This window comes from Neopsephotus bourkii, unplaced genomic scaffold, assembly GCF_033783945.1.
Source record: "Neopsephotus bourkii isolate Nb327-2 ecotype Australia unplaced genomic scaffold, CSIRO-AGI_Nbou_v1 NB_1287, whole genome shotgun sequence".
Taxonomy (NCBI): Eukaryota; Metazoa; Chordata; class Aves; order Psittaciformes; family Psittacidae; genus Neopsephotus; species Neopsephotus bourkii.
In genome coordinates, this window is record NW_026901771.1 from 1,812,961 (window position 1) to 1,832,506 (window position 19,546).

The 19,546-nt window shown below is 40.5% G+C and overlaps 1 protein-coding gene across 1 annotated transcript in view; it reads left to right on the top strand.

Moving 5' to 3' along the window:
* Window positions 1-120: 120 nt before the first annotated feature.
* The window catches only part of SPAG17 (sperm associated antigen 17), a 95,462-nt gene continuing 76,036 nt past the window's right edge, over window positions 121-19,546 (top strand). Inside the window, exons 1-3 of the mRNA XM_061365393.1 lie at window positions 121-266; window positions 8,241-8,381; window positions 8,771-8,830. Of these exons, the coding sequence (XP_061221377.1) occupies window positions 171-266; window positions 8,241-8,381; window positions 8,771-8,830 (297 nt within the window). The 5' untranslated portion in view covers window positions 121-170. The remainder of the gene's footprint in view (window positions 267-8,240; window positions 8,382-8,770; window positions 8,831-19,546) is intronic.

Genomic DNA, 19,546 nt, shown 5'->3' on the forward strand with positions numbered 1-19,546 from the left:
ATAAACCCCGGTACCGCTCCGCTGCAGCGGCCCCTGGCTTTGCCTCGGAGCTGTTCACCCGGTACTACACGAGCGGCCCCGCCGGTCGGCGCGGCCGGAAGGCGGCGCCCAGCAGGAGCCAGTCGCTAGGGCGACGCGTGGGAGCCGCCTGCCGCCCGCACCGCACCGCCATGGCACCGAGGCGGCCTAAAACCGATGCGGTCGCGCCGGCAGTGACCGTGGGCAAGAACTGGGAGGCCGCGCTGGTGTCCGCCCACCTCGAGGAGGTGAAGGCGGCCGAGGGGCGGGCGGGCCCTGGGGCTTGAAGGTGGGGGGGGATATGAGGGCGGAGGCAGCTCTGACCGCTCTGCTGGCGTGGTGGTCGCAGTGCAGCTGCTGGGGGGCCGGTGAGGTGCCCCCACGGCGAGCGGAGCAGACCCAGCGTGTTTCTTGCTTTCCCTCCTCGGTGCTTCTCTTTCTGGGGCTCTGGGTGCCAAGTTTCGGCTCGGAGTGAACTTTCCATAAACTGCTGAACAGCGAGGTTTGATGGAGGTGCTGACACAGCATTAACTGTAGCGTTGAAAATGGGAGGCTGTAATTTTCCTGCTTGAGTGTGTGCAGCTAAAAGGCGCTTTTTCCCCTTTTCCTTTATTTTCTTTTACAGCCTGCAAGGATCTAAAGGCATGTTTAGGTTTCCAGGTTCTGTGTAAGCGATGTAATTCTAATAAATCCTGACTTGCAAGAGAGAGTTTGGTTTGAAAATAGGGTAGGAGTTTAGCAAACAATAATATTTACCTCGTGGGTGTTTACCTAGGGCTGCTTCTGCAAGTGAGACAAATGACTTCCATGGCTTCCTTGTGCCGTGGGTTCTGTTATGCTCTGTTAAAAAAGGGGGTGTTTTTTCTTGTTGCTGTGGTTTCAGTTGGTTTTTTCTTTGTTTTTTTAACATGCCAGCAGCTCCGATTGAAGCACGAGGAACTCTGCATTCAGGAGGAGGCTTTTAAGCTGGCTAATTGGTTGCCACAGATGTCCAAAAATCTCTTAAATACTGAGTTGCTTTTACTTTCATTTGGTTGTAACTGTATAGTATAAGTTTAGCCAAAGAAAATCACTTTTTGAGGTAAGCTGCTAAGGCCGTTGTTTCCTTTCTTCTCCCTAGAACATAGATTTTTCAGTAGGACTCAAAGGTGCTTGAGCCGTTTCTTGCTTATGAATCTCTCCCATACCTTAGGAGAGCCTCCCTGAAGCATGAGAAGGGGATGGAGGTTTAGTCTCCATCACCTCCTTAGTTCCTGGCCTTTCTCCCATGCTTACTAGCATAGCGAGGTGCCAATTAGTGATATTTTTTCTTTATGGGGGTGTTTATTGTGGTTGTGGATATTGACCAGTGAATTTGTAGAACAAAGTGCTTTGTTTGCCCTGCTGCTGCTGTTTGAAATTTATTACGTTTGGTAAATGCAAGCCATTGTACTGAAGTATTTTAAAAGGTAGGAGATAAAATGTTCAAAATGCCAGAATTAGGATTATTCAGGACCATGCATTGAGGCAGATGGAAAGAAATGTTGAAATGTTTACTGAATAGGGCAAGAATTCTGTAAGGGGGGAGGGAGGGGAAATGTGATCACCTAATTAAAGATTATCATAATGCCTGTACCCATGGGGACTGAATTCAGATTCCTTGGTTCCTTAATTCTCTTACTGTCCACCTCTTTTCTGTTCCAGTTAAGCTAATTGCACTTTCTCTGTCTTGCTGTAGCAGCAGTCTTGGGAGCATGGGCAAAACTGTCTCTCTGCTGCAGTCAGCTTGAGCTCAGGCTTCTTTGATGCTGAGCAGTCACTAACATTTCTTATTGCAGGAAAAGTCTTATTCAGCTCTTACAGTCATGGGCACGAGCTCGGTGCAAAACTGGCAAATGCCAGCAAATCTGTTATGAGTAAGGATTCTGTGACTTGAGATTCATAAAGTATGGCCAAATGTGGGTATACTTAATGTAAATAAACGTGCTCTGTGAAAGCACATCTTTGCCACGAGTATGGCTGAGCTGCCAAATTTAACTTCTTCCTCTTGAACACAGAGGGAATTGAATATCTTAATAACTTAATCACATGGGGGGGGTTATTAAAGGGTAAATGTGGTTGTTAAAAATCAAATCTCATTGTGCAAATAGTCCAGCCATACTATCCCTACCCTACCCTGCCCTGGTACTTGTATAGCATGCGAGATTTAAACTTGAATATATAAAGCTTAGGAACTAAAAGCAGCCTGTAAAAGAGAGTATTGAGCATCTTTAATTCTAGGTGTCATCAGACACAGTGCACACAATTATTTCTTACTCCTGCTCGATATTGTATGCAATATACCATATGAATCTGAAATTACTTGGGAGATGACAGGAACTCCTATCAATTAATTAAACAAATTTCTCCTTGTGATTCATGTCTAAAGAATTTTAAATCTTTTCTTGTGTCAATTTAGAGAGTATTCTTTCCCTTTAGTGGAGTCAAACGGAATTTACTAGAACTGGTTTTAAATTGTACCAGATAGACAGAGCAATGAAATTTCACATTTTAATGTGTGTTTATGACTTGCAATATTTTATTAGTCTGATCTATGAAAAGGAGTCATTTTACCAGTGGTGTTAAGATTTTATGGACGGGAATGCTAACTAAAATATGATTTAAATGGTATTTACTAACCAAATAATTGCTTTTACTAAACACACTGTAAAAACTGGCAAACAGACAGCTTAAAACCATGTACAGAGGAAATATGGATTTTGCAGAGCCCCACATTATAGTTTATATAAATTGCGTTGTTTGCAGTGTGCTACACAGAAGAACATGGGTCTGCAAGCTGTATTTGCCGCCAGATATTAAGATATTTTGATTGGCTTCACTGCAGGATTAAGTTACAAAATACAAATTAAAATTCTTCATTTGAAACTTTGCATGCTTGAAGTAGTTCAGGAGTGATGTTTGCTAAGGGAAAGTTAAATTCTGGGCAAATACAGCCCTTGATTAAAATAACTGCTATCTATCGTGTGTTCTTGTTATCTAATATAACTACTCATAGCACCTGGAAGCCACGTTCTGCTCAGACCTTCCATCCGTATAGTTTCTCTCAGTTTACTGGCATTTTAGGGCCTTCAAATTGAACTGAAAGTCAGCCTTGTAAAACCATTAAAAATGTACTAAATGTGGTGGCTTCACTTTTCATAACTATTCATATTGCTGAAATTAATATTCAACTGAGCTTTGATATTCTTTAACCTGCCCAGATTATACAGCAAAAGCTCAGTGTCTTAAAATCAGAATCCCTTAAATCTGGGTGTATGCCAGTCAGCAGATAATGAAAATGGACTTGCAGGCTTCTGAGCAGTGGTGCCCTACACAGTCACTATGTTACAGCTACAGAATCCCTAAGGAGCAACCTCTCCCAGCAATGCCAGGGGGTTGGAACTAGATAATCTTAAGGTCCTTTCCAGCCCTAACCATTCTATGATTCTGTGGTTTACTGATTTGCAAGCTCACCCCATTGTTGAAAGCAAAGAGTGCTAGATGTAATATTGTCCTTAGCGTTCAGAAATCACTGATTAATCTCATGATTTCTGAGGAAACAGGAGATTAAAAACCTCTTGCTGTTTGGTGCTCAGATGCTTGGAGATTCAGTTTTCAGCTGTTTCTCTTCAGCTTTTACAGTTAAATTTGAAACTGTGCTGCAGTGAAATGAAGCTATTAGTTGTGAGCCTAAGGAAAAAAACCAACACAAAACAACAAAAAAGCAAAACAAACAGAACAAACCAAGTAGAAACTAACCAACAAAAAGCCAAAGAAAACCTCACCATTAAATACTATAAGCATAAGTTATGCTGCAAAATGATGGTTACTTAGATTGCTTGGAAATGGCTGGGGGGGGCGGGGAGGGGGGTTGTTTGATGTCTGCTTGATGCTTTTCCTGGGCAGAAATCTAGAAACTGGTACTGCAGAAATAAGCAGTATAGCTGACTTGTTCAAATGCCTTGTCTAGAGCTGCTGCCCTTTTGTGCTAGGAAATGAAGCAGAGAAAGCGAGATGTGTTTAAGAAGGAAACAAAATTTTGCAAGCTACTGTTGGTTGTTGTTTTTTTTTTTATCCAGTGTGAAGCTGGATTTCTTTTTTACCATCCCCTTGATATTCCCATAGCTCTGTGGCAAATAAGAGATGTAGGCTCTGTGTACTGGTCTTTAACAGTTGGGAAAAATCACATTACAGAGGGACACAATGAAGTCTTGACAACTAAGTCAGGAGAAGATGAGACACCTTGTGTGTTTTGTGAAAACAAGGAGTTTGGAAAACTGCTAGTTAGGGGGTCTTGCTGGGATTGGAGCCTCTTCACCTGAAGGACATACAAGCTCCCCACATAGCTGGTTATTTCTAACACAGGGGAAGACTTCAGTGCATTTCAACTCTTGCCGTGGCTAAGAGTTTTAAAACGGGGTGGTGACAGTGTCATGTGTGACAGTCATTGTCACTGGATGTTTTACAGTGAGAGTGGTCTGGCCTCCCCTTAAGTGGAGCTTGGTGCAGATTGTTTAAGGAGTATTCGGTTACCAACACCATGTTTCCAGCTTCATTTTTTCTCCCTTTGGTGCTTGAATCAGCATTGTTGATTCTGTGGGCTGTCTACTCCCTGCATTTTGGTTGTCATTTTTCACAATACGTAGTGCTTGGGCTATAGTCTGGATGGCAGCGTCCTTAGGCTGTTTCCATGCTTTTCAGTAGTTATTTTTGTGTACTTTTAAGCTGGGAACCTCAACTGAGGTAGCCTTAGGGTCCCTAATCTATCCTCTTTGAGATCCTTTCTCAGGTCTCACTTCTACAATAACGTTTGAAAGAATTAAACTAAGTAGAGGAGCAGTTGTATATTGAGGGAGAAAATATTTTTAAAGTAACGATATACATTTTACTACTTTTCTTCTCATTTTTATGTTGTGATTTTAGGTGGTGAGCTGTAGAAGCAGGGTCTGTTTCTTCTCTAGCCTTTCAAGGCCTTGAACATGAAGGATACTGTTACAATATTGATAATACAAGGGCAATATTGCAAAAATAATAGATTTTTAAGGTCATAAAAGAGCATAGTCAATTAAACACCTTAAACTATATACTAACGCTGCACATTTACTGTGCTTAATGACTTCAGTTGCTGTTCTCAGTATTCAGCTCTTCTGAAAGGGCTTCACAGTCAGTCTGATTCTCATTCTCTGGTGTATAGCTGATTTTGGTATTTCTCTAGCTCCATTTCCCAGGTATTGTATCTTTTTAATAAAAACAATATATTTTTATTTATTTTGCAGCTAGGGAAATCAGGAAAATTCTCTCTCCATTGCCTGTAATGCCTTCCCAAGGACTGCATAAGTAACATGAAGAGTCTCCTTGCTTAAACATAACTCTGAAGCTCTTGGGAAGCATTAGAGGGGCTAGAGAATAAGGATTTGGAGAAGGAGGCTGGAGATGGAGGAAGCTGGAAGTGAGATTAGATTCTAAAACTAGGGATTAGCTGGACAAGGAGACTGAGGATGAGAACTAGGGGATCAAGGAACACACAGATGCAGGAAGCATTATGAGAAGTGGTGGGACTCGAATGAGGAACAGAGTTGAAATGGAAAGAGAAATGAGATAGGGACAGTTGTGACTAAGGGACAGAAAGATCAAGGAGAGGCAGGACTATAGGGAAAGCAGGTTTCACAAACACTGTTGCGGGATAGTGTTAATCAGTGCTAGCAGGTTTAATTTGTGGGTACCAAGATACAAGCGTGTTTTAAGGAGGAACTGAAGAAGGCAGAAGTTTTAGGATGCTCTGATGGAGATTTCTTTGTATATCTGAAGAACTGCAGGAAGTTGTGGAGGCAGGCTCTATGTTGCTGTTAGACCATATTTCTAGCATCTAGATTAGAACCTGACATTCCTGAGTCTTGCTGCTCTTGTACTGTCAGCATCTGTCTGTGGGATGTCTTGGGCCCAGTTCCCTTCTTGGTGGTCCTCACCAAAGCGTAGTGGTATCAGTTGCTCCATTAGCTCATGTCATGGGTGGATGACTGTTCAAAGGTCTCTGGTGATGAGCCCTAAGAACACCAGGACACTGCCACACAAAGGCGTTTCAATCTCAGTTCTGAAAGTGTGGAGAATTGTGCATTTGTACACAAGTAAATGCTCTCTGTTCAAAGAATGGCAAAGTTTTCTGTCCAATTCTTGGCAAATATACAGTGACAACTTTAACATGAATTTGTTGCATATGACAACTTTAACTGCAACTCCTGTGCATGTGTTTTGATGATAATATCATAATATCTAGTTGTTTCATAGTGCTGTGCACCAGTAACTATCTTGGCGACTTTAAGGAGGAGAAAGTATTGTGTGTGTTGCATGTTGTTCCCCCCCAAGTAGAAGGAGGGGGAAGAAATTCAGTGTGTAGTCCCTATACAGGCCATTACTGCTGCCACTTCTTCATTGAGCAGCACTTGCTGCCTCAGCTCAGTGGAACACTCTCATGAATTCCATCATGTTTGCAGGCTTCTAAAGCATCAGCAATCTGCTTGCACTGTCCTGCATTTAAAAAGTTGAAAGTTTCTTTTATGCTGCTATAAAACATTAAGGAAGTTTATGGGTGGAACTACGGAGCCCTTTTGGATTAAGTATCTGCTCAGTGGCTACTTGCAGTTTCAGAAGATTACCCTTAGTGACGCAGGTGATCTTTGCCGTGTATGTACAATCATGTCGTGCCATCTACACGTGATGTTATGCTTTGGTATCTTAAGAGTATGACAGTTTCCCTCCATGCAAGCATTTACTAGTTTGAAACTTATGTCAGCTGTTGCTTCTTCTCATCCCAAGTTATCAGTGACTCAAGTTGCAAACATTCAGGAAGGCCTTTTTTCAGCTAAGAGAAGGAACACATGAAGAAGGATACAGTAAAACTGGGAAAAGAAATTCCTCCTTCTACCATTTACATCTAACTTTGTTTTGGAACCATCCTTTCCCTCTCTTTACCATCAACTCAGGTTTTGTTCCTCTTTTCCATAAGGACTTTGTACATAATGCACACATATGAAAATATTTCAATCAAAACCCTAGAGTTAGCACCGTCTCTGAAATGTCTCTTTCAAATCTTTCCCTGCTGAAGTAGTATGTGAATCTGCTTAGCCTGGTCCTGATCAGCATGACAACACCTTAAGACTGCCTGGAGCTACTGAAGCTCTTTCTGTATTCACCTTTATGCAGTTTTATTGGTAGCTTGCAGTTTACACATGTGATTTGATGTAGAGTACAACCCTTGGAAGTGCTTACAGTTCAGCTGCCACTGATGCTGATAAAGAAGACTCTGAAGTCAGATTAGAAGTGCTGGAGATAGCCACTCGCTTTGTGAAAGGGATTACAGTAGCTGAGCACAAGAAATGGGGAAGAAGAGTAGCCGGAAAAGTTGCTGCAATAACATCATTTTGAAGGTTTTGCAGATGGATACCACTAAATGATGTATTCCAATATTGTCTTATTTTGTATTTCTGTAATGCTAAAATCAGATCATTTTCATTAAAATTTGTCTATTTTACTGCAAATGTTTGACAACTCCTAGTGGTTTTAACCTGTCAATTCCTATAGTGAAATATAATTTGCCTTTGAAAAATTATTTTTCTTAGTTCAGGATACTTGATGAAAACATCTGAGAACTATGCTGTGTGTAATTATAGCTTCATAAAACATCATATAAATAATGCTACAGTTTTTAGGAGTTAGTGTGTGGGCATTGTCTGATTCCTTGCAGGAGGGAGCTGGGATATTATTATTATTACTACTATTATTACTATTATTATTACTCTGTTATTATTACTATTTTTCTACAGCAAATAATCACAATAATGTGCAATTACAATTATGCATATTTTGAAAATTCACTTCTTGTTTGCTTACCGAACTGTCAAATGACATTTAAAAGTTACTTTCTGTTTGCGTGATGGTAATACAGCCGCTGAGGTTTGTCGAGGTTGTTAGTTGGCATTTGTGGTTTTCATAGGATAATGCTGCCACCTGATGGCAGAAATAGTTGGGACAACGTAGCGCATTCTTTCTCGGGTTTTATGCATTTTATTTGGATGTGATTAATACAGTGATGTTTAATATGTCTTAAAGGCAGTAACCATCTCTACAGGATTAGTCCATGAAACTGCAGAGAAGCAGTTTTGTCTGCTTGAGGTTTAACACCTGAAATGGTTTATTTTGGAAAACAGGATGACTGGAAGCCTAGCATTGCTTTTGTTGTTGGGAACAGAACTGAGGATGAAATCCACACCAAGGCCCTGTCTCTTGCTGTGCGGGTCCCACAGCGGAAGCTCTTCAGCGTGGTAACACGTGAAGACATTTTCACACAGGTATTCCAGAAAGGAACATTTGATAACAAACCAAACCCTGAATCTCACTTCTGTATACTCACTTCTTCAGTCTGTGGTAACTGTACATTTTGTATTCAATTGAATACTCTGTGGAAGGTTTAAAAGTTACAGTAGTTCATAGGGGTTAAAAAAATGGAAAAAGAAAAGTTTACTAAGTTGGTCTGTTCCTTGTAAATAGTGAGGTTTTGTTGCAGACTTTTTTTCAAGCTGCTGAGCACAAAAGCTCCCTCACTAAGGTAAAGGGGTACCGTAAGATGATTCCTCGTGTTTTGGAGTGCGAGTGTAGTGTTTGTAGGAGGGAATAATGAGTAAAATAGTTTGTGTAAACTTCCAATCTTCTCACGGTAGAATGCTTTATTTTCTTGCAGATCAGAGATTCAGGGAATCAGAAGGGAAAAAAGGTTACGGATGTGCCGATGTACTATGAGGTAGGTGAAAATACGTATTGCAAAGTCACTGTTCTTTTACTCTGAAGTATGTGCAGCTGTGTGATCGTTATGCATACCTGAGTAAATGGATGTAGCTGGTAAAAACACTCGACCATCTAGGTACTTCAGCTGATTTCTTTTTGTGATACCAGCAATGTTCTTTTGGAGTGCTGATCAAGTAAGGGTGAAGATGTCTTTCCAGGGGTATGAGTCTTATTATGTAAAGTATGAGAAAGTTGGGGCTGTTCAGCCTGGAGAAGAGAAGCTGTGTGGAGACCTCAGAGCAGCTTCCAGTATCTGAAGGGGGCCTACAAGGAACCTGGAGAGGGATTCTTCATCAGGGACTGTAGGAACAGGACAGGGGATAACGGGTTCAGACAGAAACAGGGGAAGTTCAGGTTGGCTATAAGGAAGAAGTTCTTTACTGTGAGGGTGGTGAGGCACTGGCACAGGATGCCCAGAGAAATGGTAAGTGTTCCATCCCTGGCAGTGCTCAAGGCCAGGTTGGACAGAGCCTTGGATGGCATGGTCTAGCGTGAGACATCCCTGCCAATGGCAGGAGGTTGGAACTGGGTGATCTTAAGGTCCTTTTCAACCCAAACCATTCTATGATTCTGTATGTTATGTGGCCGTATTTTGATGGTGGTGTCACAAATTACAGAAAAACAATTAGATCCTGCTCAGATGCTCCCAGGAATTGAGAGACTTACACCTTTGTTTATAGGAATATGGTCCTATAAATGAAACCCCATCTCTGCGTGCTTGTATCCATTATAATCTCAGTTTGATGTTAAATCCTACCCAGGTTCATCTAGTGGGGCATGTCAACAGCGTTAGCAACCGTGCTTATGTAAAGAGTACTTCCTCCTACTTTGTTAATGTTTTACTTACAGCTTGTGAGAACTTATAAAATCCTGTGATTAATTAGAAGATTGTTTAAAATTTTCTCAGGTAGTTTTATGGCCCTACAGACCTGGAGCATAAAGAATTTTGGATCCCTCTAAAAAGATCTTGTTTGCATTTTAGTTCTGCAATGACTAATAAACTTTTTATGTGTCTCAGGCTTTGGTGAACTGTATAACAGGTCTTTTTAGTTGTAGTCTGTTTTTCAGTAATGCCAGACTACTATCTGAACAAGTCCCTTTGGAATTATTTACCACTGACATGACTGTGAATTTTATGCAATTAACCCTCTTCGTTTAGGACCAGCCTCCCAGGCAAACTCACCCTTATATTACCTGGTATATGAAACCTCTTCAGGCCTACTGACAGAAAGATTTTGAAGTCTAGCTCTGAGCAGCAGCTTTGTATGATACCTGTATTTAATTACTAAGAGCAATTTTGCTCGTGAAGTGGATACCTATTAAATTCCAGCTGTCAGTGCTGTGTCTCATTAGCTACTTACTTTACTCCTCAAGGACATTTTTTTTCCTTCCCTCCTTTAACAGAGAATATAAAATGCCTGTTCTGACCTTTTGCTTGGACTCAGTTTCCGTTCTGGCTGTAGCAAATTAGAAGATTGATCGTGTTGCCACAAGTGTTAAGATCCTGCCTCTCCGGGCAGAATTTGCTCCTGAGCATTCACCTAAAGTACATGTGCAGCTTGTGCTTTCAGAGTTTTCACTGCAGCAAGGAGAAGCAAATCTGAGGTTAGCAAAGGAACCAAGGTTGTGAAATGTTCTTCTGAGAGCATTTCTGTCTTCACCACATACCAATTCTTTTCTGTGTGGTAGGATTCAACACACTGGCATTTCCACAAGCGCATATTCTTTTTTAGGCAGACTGTAAATGAGATTCCTGACATTTAATGATCTTTGAACATATGATGTATACATGTGTGTCAGTTTGGGGATGATGACATGCGTAGTAACATGATTATTAGTGGTATAAATAGTAACACTGTTACCCATGTCACTAGACTTGCACATTGAATCTGCTGAAATGCAGGGAGTTTTAATATACTTCAGTGCAGCAGTCTGCAGTACCTGCAAGACAACAAACTTTAACCAACTGCTTTTGGTATATTGCAAGCTAATTATATATTGTATACCTGTCGCCTACTCTAAATCAGTTCACTTCATGGTTTCTATCATCTTACATATCACTTGTATTATACAAAGTGAAGAGAATCAGGGCAGGGTTTATGAACATGTAGCTAAAAGATTTCCAAATCCAGGAGAAAGAGATGTAACACTTTTTCTGTCTCTTAGGTGACCTGGTGGGAGTAGGAGTCCTGAGAGGTAATTTTGTGCTAATTCCACTGCTGAATTAAATTATTTTAGGCTGATCTTTCTCATAAAGATGCCATGGAAATGATTCTTTTTTCTTTGTGTATGGAAGGGAAAATGGTACATCTCTGTAGCAATAAATCTCATAATTAACATATCATGGACAGTTTTTCCAACAAACAAAAACTAAAATCAGGGACTGTAGTGATAGGACAAGGGGTGATAGGTTCAAAGTGAAACAAGGGAAGTTCAGGTTAGAAGTAAGGAATACGTTCTTTACTGTGAGGGTAGTGAGGCGCTGGCACAGGCTGTCCAGAGAAGTGGTAAATGCTCCATCCCTGGCAGTATTCAAGTAAAGGTTGGACAGAGCCTTGGGTGCCATGGTTTAGTGTGAGGTGTCCTGCCTGTGGCAGGGGGTTGGAACTGGATGATCTTAAGGTCCTTTCCAACCCAAGCCATTCTGTGATTCTATAGTATGTTTGAATAAAATATATCCATTTTATAAGCAAGGTATGTATCTTTTATTGTTTATGTACCTGTTTGCTTTGGCAGCTTTCTGTTAATGTCATCTGTAATTCATGTGCTTTACCACTACTAAATACGATAGTGTTTTAACTTCCAAACTTTGCATTTTGAAAATCTGTTAAAGCCTAAATTTTCCATTCTGTATTTCTTTGTGAGGCTGATTTTTTATTATTTTTTATTTATTTATTTTTTCTTCCTTGAAAATTGTGATGGAGTCCAGGGGCTGTATGGCTGGCAGGCTGCTTTTGTGTGTGGGTGTCCTTTCAAGAGTTGTTTTCCAGCTTTGTTAGACTTACACGGCAGGGTCAGGAAAGTTTCCTTTAGGTTGCCCAGGAAATTTTTAGAAGGAACCTTGTGCTGTCCTTGTAAGGGAACAAGCTGGCTCTGCAGAGCAGTACCATGGTGAGGAAAGGCTATGAAAGAGGATGGAGCCCCACATGGCCCATTCACATGAAAAGAATGGAAGTTATAACTGGCATTGCTGAAAATGGATGGCTGAATAAGGGGCATGGTCATGAAAGAGGGGGATTTAAGGGAAGGACATGTGGCTCTCGGGTAAACGGCGATGCTTGGGATGAAAGGTCAAGGAAGGCTGAAGAAGTCCCAAGTGACAGACACAAGAGCAGTTTTGCTTGGATGTAGATCCCAGATTGCTGCCTTCAAAATGTGTCCTTGTGCTTGCGAAGCCAGCAAAACTGAACTCCTGTAATAGCAGCATCCTTCCACATTGCTCTGACTTATCTCCAGGACAAGCCACGCTGTGTAACCAAAAAGGCTTAATTGCAATCAAAATCATTAATCTATATTCCACTCCCTGTCAAGAATTAAGATATTAATTCTGGTTTTTCACAGCAAAGCTCCTACCTCTAGTTGTCAAGCTGAAAAATACAATCAAACCAGGTGCCAAACACAAATCCTGGCCCATACTCATCCTGGAATTCTGAGAGACTGGAGCAGAATAAATCATTCTTAATTGTAAATAAAGCTTAACTGTTTTCCAGCTGGGTAGATAGCTAACTACATCTGCGTTTTGAGGCTGGGAGGCAGCATGAGCAGCATGCACTGCACTCCTGAGATCCTTGAGGACAGGTACAGGTGAACATAAGTTAGAAAAGCTCCTAAGCATGGTAGAATTTTGTATCCATGTATATATGAAAGTATATGCATAAAAACAAATGCTTTCTGTGTTCTTCACAGTCGTAGCTGCCAAGAGCTGTGTAAATGCTTGGTATTTTAGGCTTATACTGTTAAGGTTTATAGTGTTCTGGCTTACAAGACGTTTTAAATGGGAGTTACATCACTTCTTTGAGAGCTAACTTTTCTGGTCAGGTGTGAAGATTTCAGACTTGCTTTTCAAGTGGAAATACAATCTAGTTTCCCAAGAGACCATAGTGAGTGCTACAGAAGTAAATATACGTGTGTGTATATATAGGGATGGCAGTGCTTTAAAACCTGCCTTTTCGCAAGGGTCTGTTGATACAGTTGGAGATAACTGCTTATGAAGGAAGTGGTACAACCATATTAGCTGTTGGTTTTCCAAATATAAAGCAGAATAATCGCTATTTGGCCCTAGTTTTCCTGTGTCTTAATTGACTCTTCTGCTCTTTCCTTTTAATACCAGACCAATGCCATGTTAGTGATATTTTCTTGCCTTTTAAAAATTAAAAGAAAAATAATCTGTTATTGTCCTTATCTCTGCTGGCCTATGCTGGTCTCCTGTCCCAAGGAACAAGGGATAGGACAAGAGGAAACAGCCTTAAGCTGTGGTAGGAAAGGTTTAGGCTGGATATTAGGAGTAATTCCTTCCCCCAAAGGGTTGTCAGGCACTGGAACATGCTGCCCAGGGCAGTGGTGGAGTCACTGTCTCTGGAAGTGCTCCCAAACCGTGCAGGTGAGGCCCTCAGTGCCATGGGTTAGTGATGGCCTTGGCAGTGCTGCGGAACACTTGGACTTGATGGTCTTAAAGGCCTTTTCCAACGTAGCTGATTCTGTGACTCCATGACTCCATGTTATCTTGCTCTTATTTTTCTTGCTCTTCTTCCTTACATATGAAATAGTGATGGCTTTTAAATCAGGCTATCCAGAATCTTGTTACCCATCTGATTGCACTGAATTATCTCTGTTTGATTCTTGCGTGTGACAAGCAAGTAAACATTAGCTTGATATAACATGCTGGAACTATTAATATTTAAACAGAAGAGAATATAGTATTTTCATTACAAATTGTTCTGCTTCTTGTCATCACTGGCTAAACACAGTATCTGTTTGTTTCTCCTGTTGACTTGCTTCCAGATCTGCATGGCAAATGGTTCTCATAAAACCTCCCTTTATTTTACCTCCTTGCTAAAAGGGAGGTAGTATCAACTCAGATACTTCAAACTTCTGGCCTGATAAAGGAGGAGAAGTGCCAGTTTTACTGCCCGAGTCAAGGTACAGAACAGCCAACGCGTATCACCAGGCATACTGAGGCACCAATCTGGTTATGCAGTTTCAACTAACAAACCAAAGAGACCCCGAAATTAAATCCTTCCACTGCCAAGCATAATATGCACAGTTTTGCCATTAAAATCCAGTTCAGCTGTGTGCTTCCATATAAATCTTGAATTAGTTCATGCTTTGTACAGCTCATTTTGAGAACTAAAAGGTTATTGGCTAGAACAGAATACTGCATCGGTTTATAATTATTTATATGGTACATGGACTTTTTTCTTTGTTTTTTTTTTTTTTTCCCTAGGACTGTGATGTCAGAATCCTTGGGAAATTGTGTAATGCTCACAGTACTTCCTGCCTTAGGCAATAGGCTGTAGGGGAGACAGAAGGATTCTTGGGTTTTCTAGGTGTAAACGAAACAGATTCCTCTCCTGTCACTTCCAACACAAAATACATAAGCCAAGATATTAAGAACTTCTGTGAGATAATTAAACATCACAATGAACAAGCTGAAGTAGAGAGAAATGGAATTAATTTAGCCAGGAAGCAGTGAATTTAAAGCAAATTTTAAGCATTTCTGTGAATTAATGCTTTGCTAGAAGAGTGTGGAATGTAGACCTATGAAGTAGGGGCTGTTGCTGGTAAACTACTTGAAGTGCTGATGATGTCATGATGCAAAGAGAAGGTCCACTTTAAATTGGAGCTGTGTATGTTTATATTGTAGTTCATGTGATTATATCGTATAGATTTATGTCCTATATACTTTTAAATATATATTAAAAATGTGTGTGTGCATCTCCATAATCACTCAAAACTGCCTTCTATTACTTGCCCCAATGGCATGAATTTCATTCAAGAAATGAGTAAAGAATAGCTATTCTGTTGCTAAATGACTTTTATGTTATCTCTCAATAGGTCTTGAATACATTTTACCTTTCTATTATCTTACACCTTTCTACTGTCCCCATTTTAAACTTGCTCATCATTGTCTTCAGGGAAAAGTAAAGACAGCAAAGAAGGCAGTGCTGGGGACAAGGAGTAGTTGAGGATTATAGTAAATGTGTTAAGGATTATAGTAAATACATAGGGTAGAAAAATCAGAAGTCTTAGGTTTAGCTTGATGTGAAACCAGAACTCATAATGCTTATGGCAAGGACTGTTTTCACCCAAGAAGTGTACAAGCTATTGGCAGATGTGCAGCATGTGGAGCAAAGACTTGTTAGTAGTGCCAATGAAGAAAAGAGGTTCAAAGATAATGCTAGTCAGGAGTGTTTTTAAGGAATCCTTTTGGTTTCTTATGGAAACATACAATTAAAGGTGCTGTTTTTGTGGAGGGGTATAGATTTTGACAAAACACCCTCAGAAAGGTTGGTGGTCAAAAATAGGCTTTATCAGAACTGGAGAGAATCATATTAAAACCCAGCCTTCTCAGTCTAAAAATGTATGTGAATAGAATTCTGTCTTGTAATAAAAGATTCTGTTTTCATTGCACTGTAGAACAAAATTAATTTTAAAAGTTGCTGCAAAATGGATCAGCTCAGGAAACAAAACTTCTCCGGTGTCATTGTTTTGATGAGAGGGTTTGACAGTCAAAACAATGTTGGCAGCCCTGCTGAACGGTGAGAAGGATAGAAAGATTTAATCTTATTTTTCATTCTAGTACAGAACAAAACAAATACTGCAGGCTCAAATGGTGTAACAAAATGGAACAGTTTTCCAGTCAGTCTTTGTCAAGTGCTGTTGTGTGGATGCAAGTTAAAAGAATTTTACTGCAGAAGTACTTGGCCCTTACACTGTATGAATATGCAGAGGATTAATGCTTAAGAAACAGTTGGGAGTTATTAAATGAAGATGCCTTTTAGGGAGGTACTTGCTCCAGGGAAGGGTAAGGAACTTTATATCCTCCTGTGGGCACTATATACTCATCTGTTTTCAGCTCTGTTGCATCTGTTACCAAGCTCCTACCAGGTACATCATAGTAAAGAACATAGTATGTTTTGTAAATAATCCCACTACATGAGCTGGTACATTTACCTGAGATATTTATTGTCTTCTGAGGAGAGTTTCATTACTTTGCCTCCTGGGTCCAAGTATTTAGTTCAGTTTACTTAAAACAATGCTAAGGAAAAAATATGTTAGCACAAGTTTAGCAAGTTTCATGACTCCCATTGGTCTTCAGCAATTTGTGAGTATCAGTATGAATGAGAGTTTTGGAAGACTCCCAGTATCAGCTGAAGTTAGATTTACTCCACTCTTTATCTTACAGGAGGCCTTTAAAAACAGTTCAGTTTGCTCTGCTGCCAACTGAATAGGAACAGATTATGCTGTGCCAAACTGTTCCAAACAGATGCTGTCACATCCCAGGCCTCTTCAGATGAACTGTAAACTTGGGCTATCTGCATTCCTTCTAGATAATGTTAAGGTAGTCTAAGATTTTCGCCATCTTGAGGATTTCACAAGACCTCACTGAGAAGAAGCTTCATGAGCTTCTACCTCCATGCTCAGCTTAATTCTTCCTTCATAATGCCTTTCACCGGTAGACTTTGTGCTTGCTAAATTGCTTGCACAGACAATTGCCTTGCTAGTACCAATATCCAAGAAAATAGATTGTTGTTGTTAAATGTATTCTCATAACTTGGCTAAATGGAAAAAAAAATGTCCTGGTAAAAGAAAAGGCATGCACCTGGATTCACCTGCCTTTCCAGAATGGCTTAGTTCTGGAAAGAACTTGCTTAGTTCTGTCATATATATCTATATGTGACAGGACTATATATATATATATATATATATATATATAGGCATATATATATGCCTGTACAGTACCGATGTCTTAATGATATAGGCCATCCTAGTGGCTTGAAAGGTATGTGTAAGGTAAATAATTCTAAGCCTCAGATAACAGAAAAGGGATTTTTATTTTGAATATAGGAAACCCATGCCACCTAAAAAGAATAAAATATTACCCAGCATAAAGACATACGAACATGTTTTTGCACCAGCCTTTGGCATTGTCAGAGCATCTTATGCCACTCCGTGATCAGTAATGGCCTCTGTAGCCCTCTAAATTATCAGATTTTATGCCTTCCATTTGAAGTTTATATATTCCATGAGACTGAACTGCTGTTGCAATGAACCAACCAGTCCCAGAAACTGTAGTTTGTAATCCGTTTCTAAAGACTATCCAGCTCAGTATCCTTTTACAGGGACCTCTCTAAGGACAATATGCCAAGTTTAGAAGTTCCAGGATTTCTGAATGCTGAAACTGGGGCTAAAAGTCTTGAGCTCCTGCAGGAAAGCAATCTGTGTCTTCTAGTCTTCTGTTTCTTCAAATCTGAGAAGTTGGGTTCTATTATTTATATGAGACAATTGAACATACTAATCTTTCCATTTCATAATCGCAACTTTTCTTTATACTGCTGATTCTAGAAGCAGTGCCTTCTGCATGTATTATTATTTCACTACTCTCAGTTGTAATTATTTGGCCTGCAGCCATTCGTAACACTCAAAATTGCTGACAATTTATTTTCTAGGAAAGAAACTTGATACCTTTGAGAACACTGGTGGGACCCTGATTTTGCTTCCTAGATGATAAGGTTTCCTGCATGCATGCAGTGTGGTGTAACGTTCTCTGCTTTTCCTGTGGAGGTTTTGTTGAAATCTCTGTGTAACTAGAGCAAACAGCAATTTTATCTGTAAGACTGTCATCCTTAACTGGGTAGAGGGACTTTCTGGAGTAGCGAAAGGAAATGCTGTTCTCAGTTTTGTTGCCTTCAGGAATTTTAAGTGACTAGAACTGCTTAATTAAGGACAATTTTATGTAAGACATTTTTCTGAAGTAGAGCAACTAGTCCCAGAATCCTTTGTCACCAAAGGAAGAAGGCCATATAAATGCCCAAAGCCCTATTGCAGAACTGGACACAGGAGGAAGGATCCTGCCTAGGAGTTCCATGCTGCCAAGCCAACGAGGCCGTTGTGGCTTCCTGGCCCACAAGTTCAGAGGTGGCTTAGGAAACTCTGTCAAGATGTAGCTTGAGGGGTTATGCCGGAGCAAGGGTTGATGAGACAACTTTGCTGCTTAAATGTTCTTGTTCCATCTCTGACTGGGTTCTCATACTAGCCAGATGCAATGTTAGAGAAGCGTAATTAAACACTTTAGTTCTCTAATGTTCATTGTGTGGATCCAACAGTCTGAAATTACTGGGGACAATTTACTTCTCAGAAGCATAAAATATTCTCATCAGGGACTGTAGTGATAGGACAATAGGTAATGGGTTCAAACTTAGGGAAAGTTCAGGTTAGATATAAGGAAGAAGTTTTTTACTGTGAGGGTGGTAAGACACCTGGTTCTTCAGGAGCCCCATACGTCACTATACTGGCGCCACTTGCCAGTTCTGGGGTGACAGTTGGACTTGATGATCTTAAAGGTCTTTTCCAACCTAGGTGGTGCTAAGATTCTATGATGCTAAGATGCTGGCACAGCTTTCTCAGGGAAGTGGTAAATTCTCCATCCCTGGCAGTGCTTAAGGGTCAAACTGGACAAAGCCTTGGGCAACATGGTCTAGTGTGAGGTGTCCCTGCCCATGGCAGGGAGGCTGGAACTGGATAATCTTAAGGTCCTGTCCAACCCAAACTTCTGTGATTCTGTAATTCTGTTCTGCTCCACAGTGAAAAGACTTGCTGGGCAGTTTCATGACACTGAAATGTCAACATGTCCAGATTTGTTCATGGTTGTGTACCTGTGCTTCTGAGCACAGGTCACAGCAGATTGGCCCAATCTTCCTTTTTAAAGAGGCATGGGTTCTGGAGCTCTTCAGAAACCACTTCAATGCTATTTCAGCTATCTCCCCACATTCAGAGTGCTAGACAGGAACATATCTTAAGGGTCACAGGAGAAAACCTTTCCTATGCCTATAACTCCTATTTCCTTAGACAGCAGTGCTAATGACTGATCTTTGGAATCACTGGATATTTGTATTGTGTTTTGTCTTCCCTTAAAGCAGTTCAATTTGGTAGCAGTTAAATGGTGAGGAAGCCCTAGGACGTACATGTCATAGGTGGTGAGAGCTCCTGTATGAGGTCATTAGTAAAGCCAACGTGAAAAGTCATCCTAATTTTTATGCAATGTATCTCCTCATTTTTACTTAAATTAGATTATTTGCCTTAAAACATAATTTCAGTACTTGTAACACTAAGATACATACAGTGTCTCATTCTGCATTGCTTAGATGAAATCAGTGAAGTATGGCCTCAGGTTGCGCATTTTCCATAGAGAGAGGTTTAAAGAGCAGACCTTCTTACACTGGATCTTTCTAACTAGGTTTCTGCTAACCAGATCAAGCTGTGTCATTAGTTGGCAAAAACCAGGCTCACTCATGAGTGACAATGTGTTTTCTAGGGCACAAAGGTCCATTGCTGCTGCTTTGAGAAATGTTCTTACAGGAGAAAGGCAGATATTTAGTACATAGACAGCATAGGTGTTTGCTCAGTGTTGCTCAACAGTGAAAGTATCCTACTCTTACTTTAGTAGGTTTGT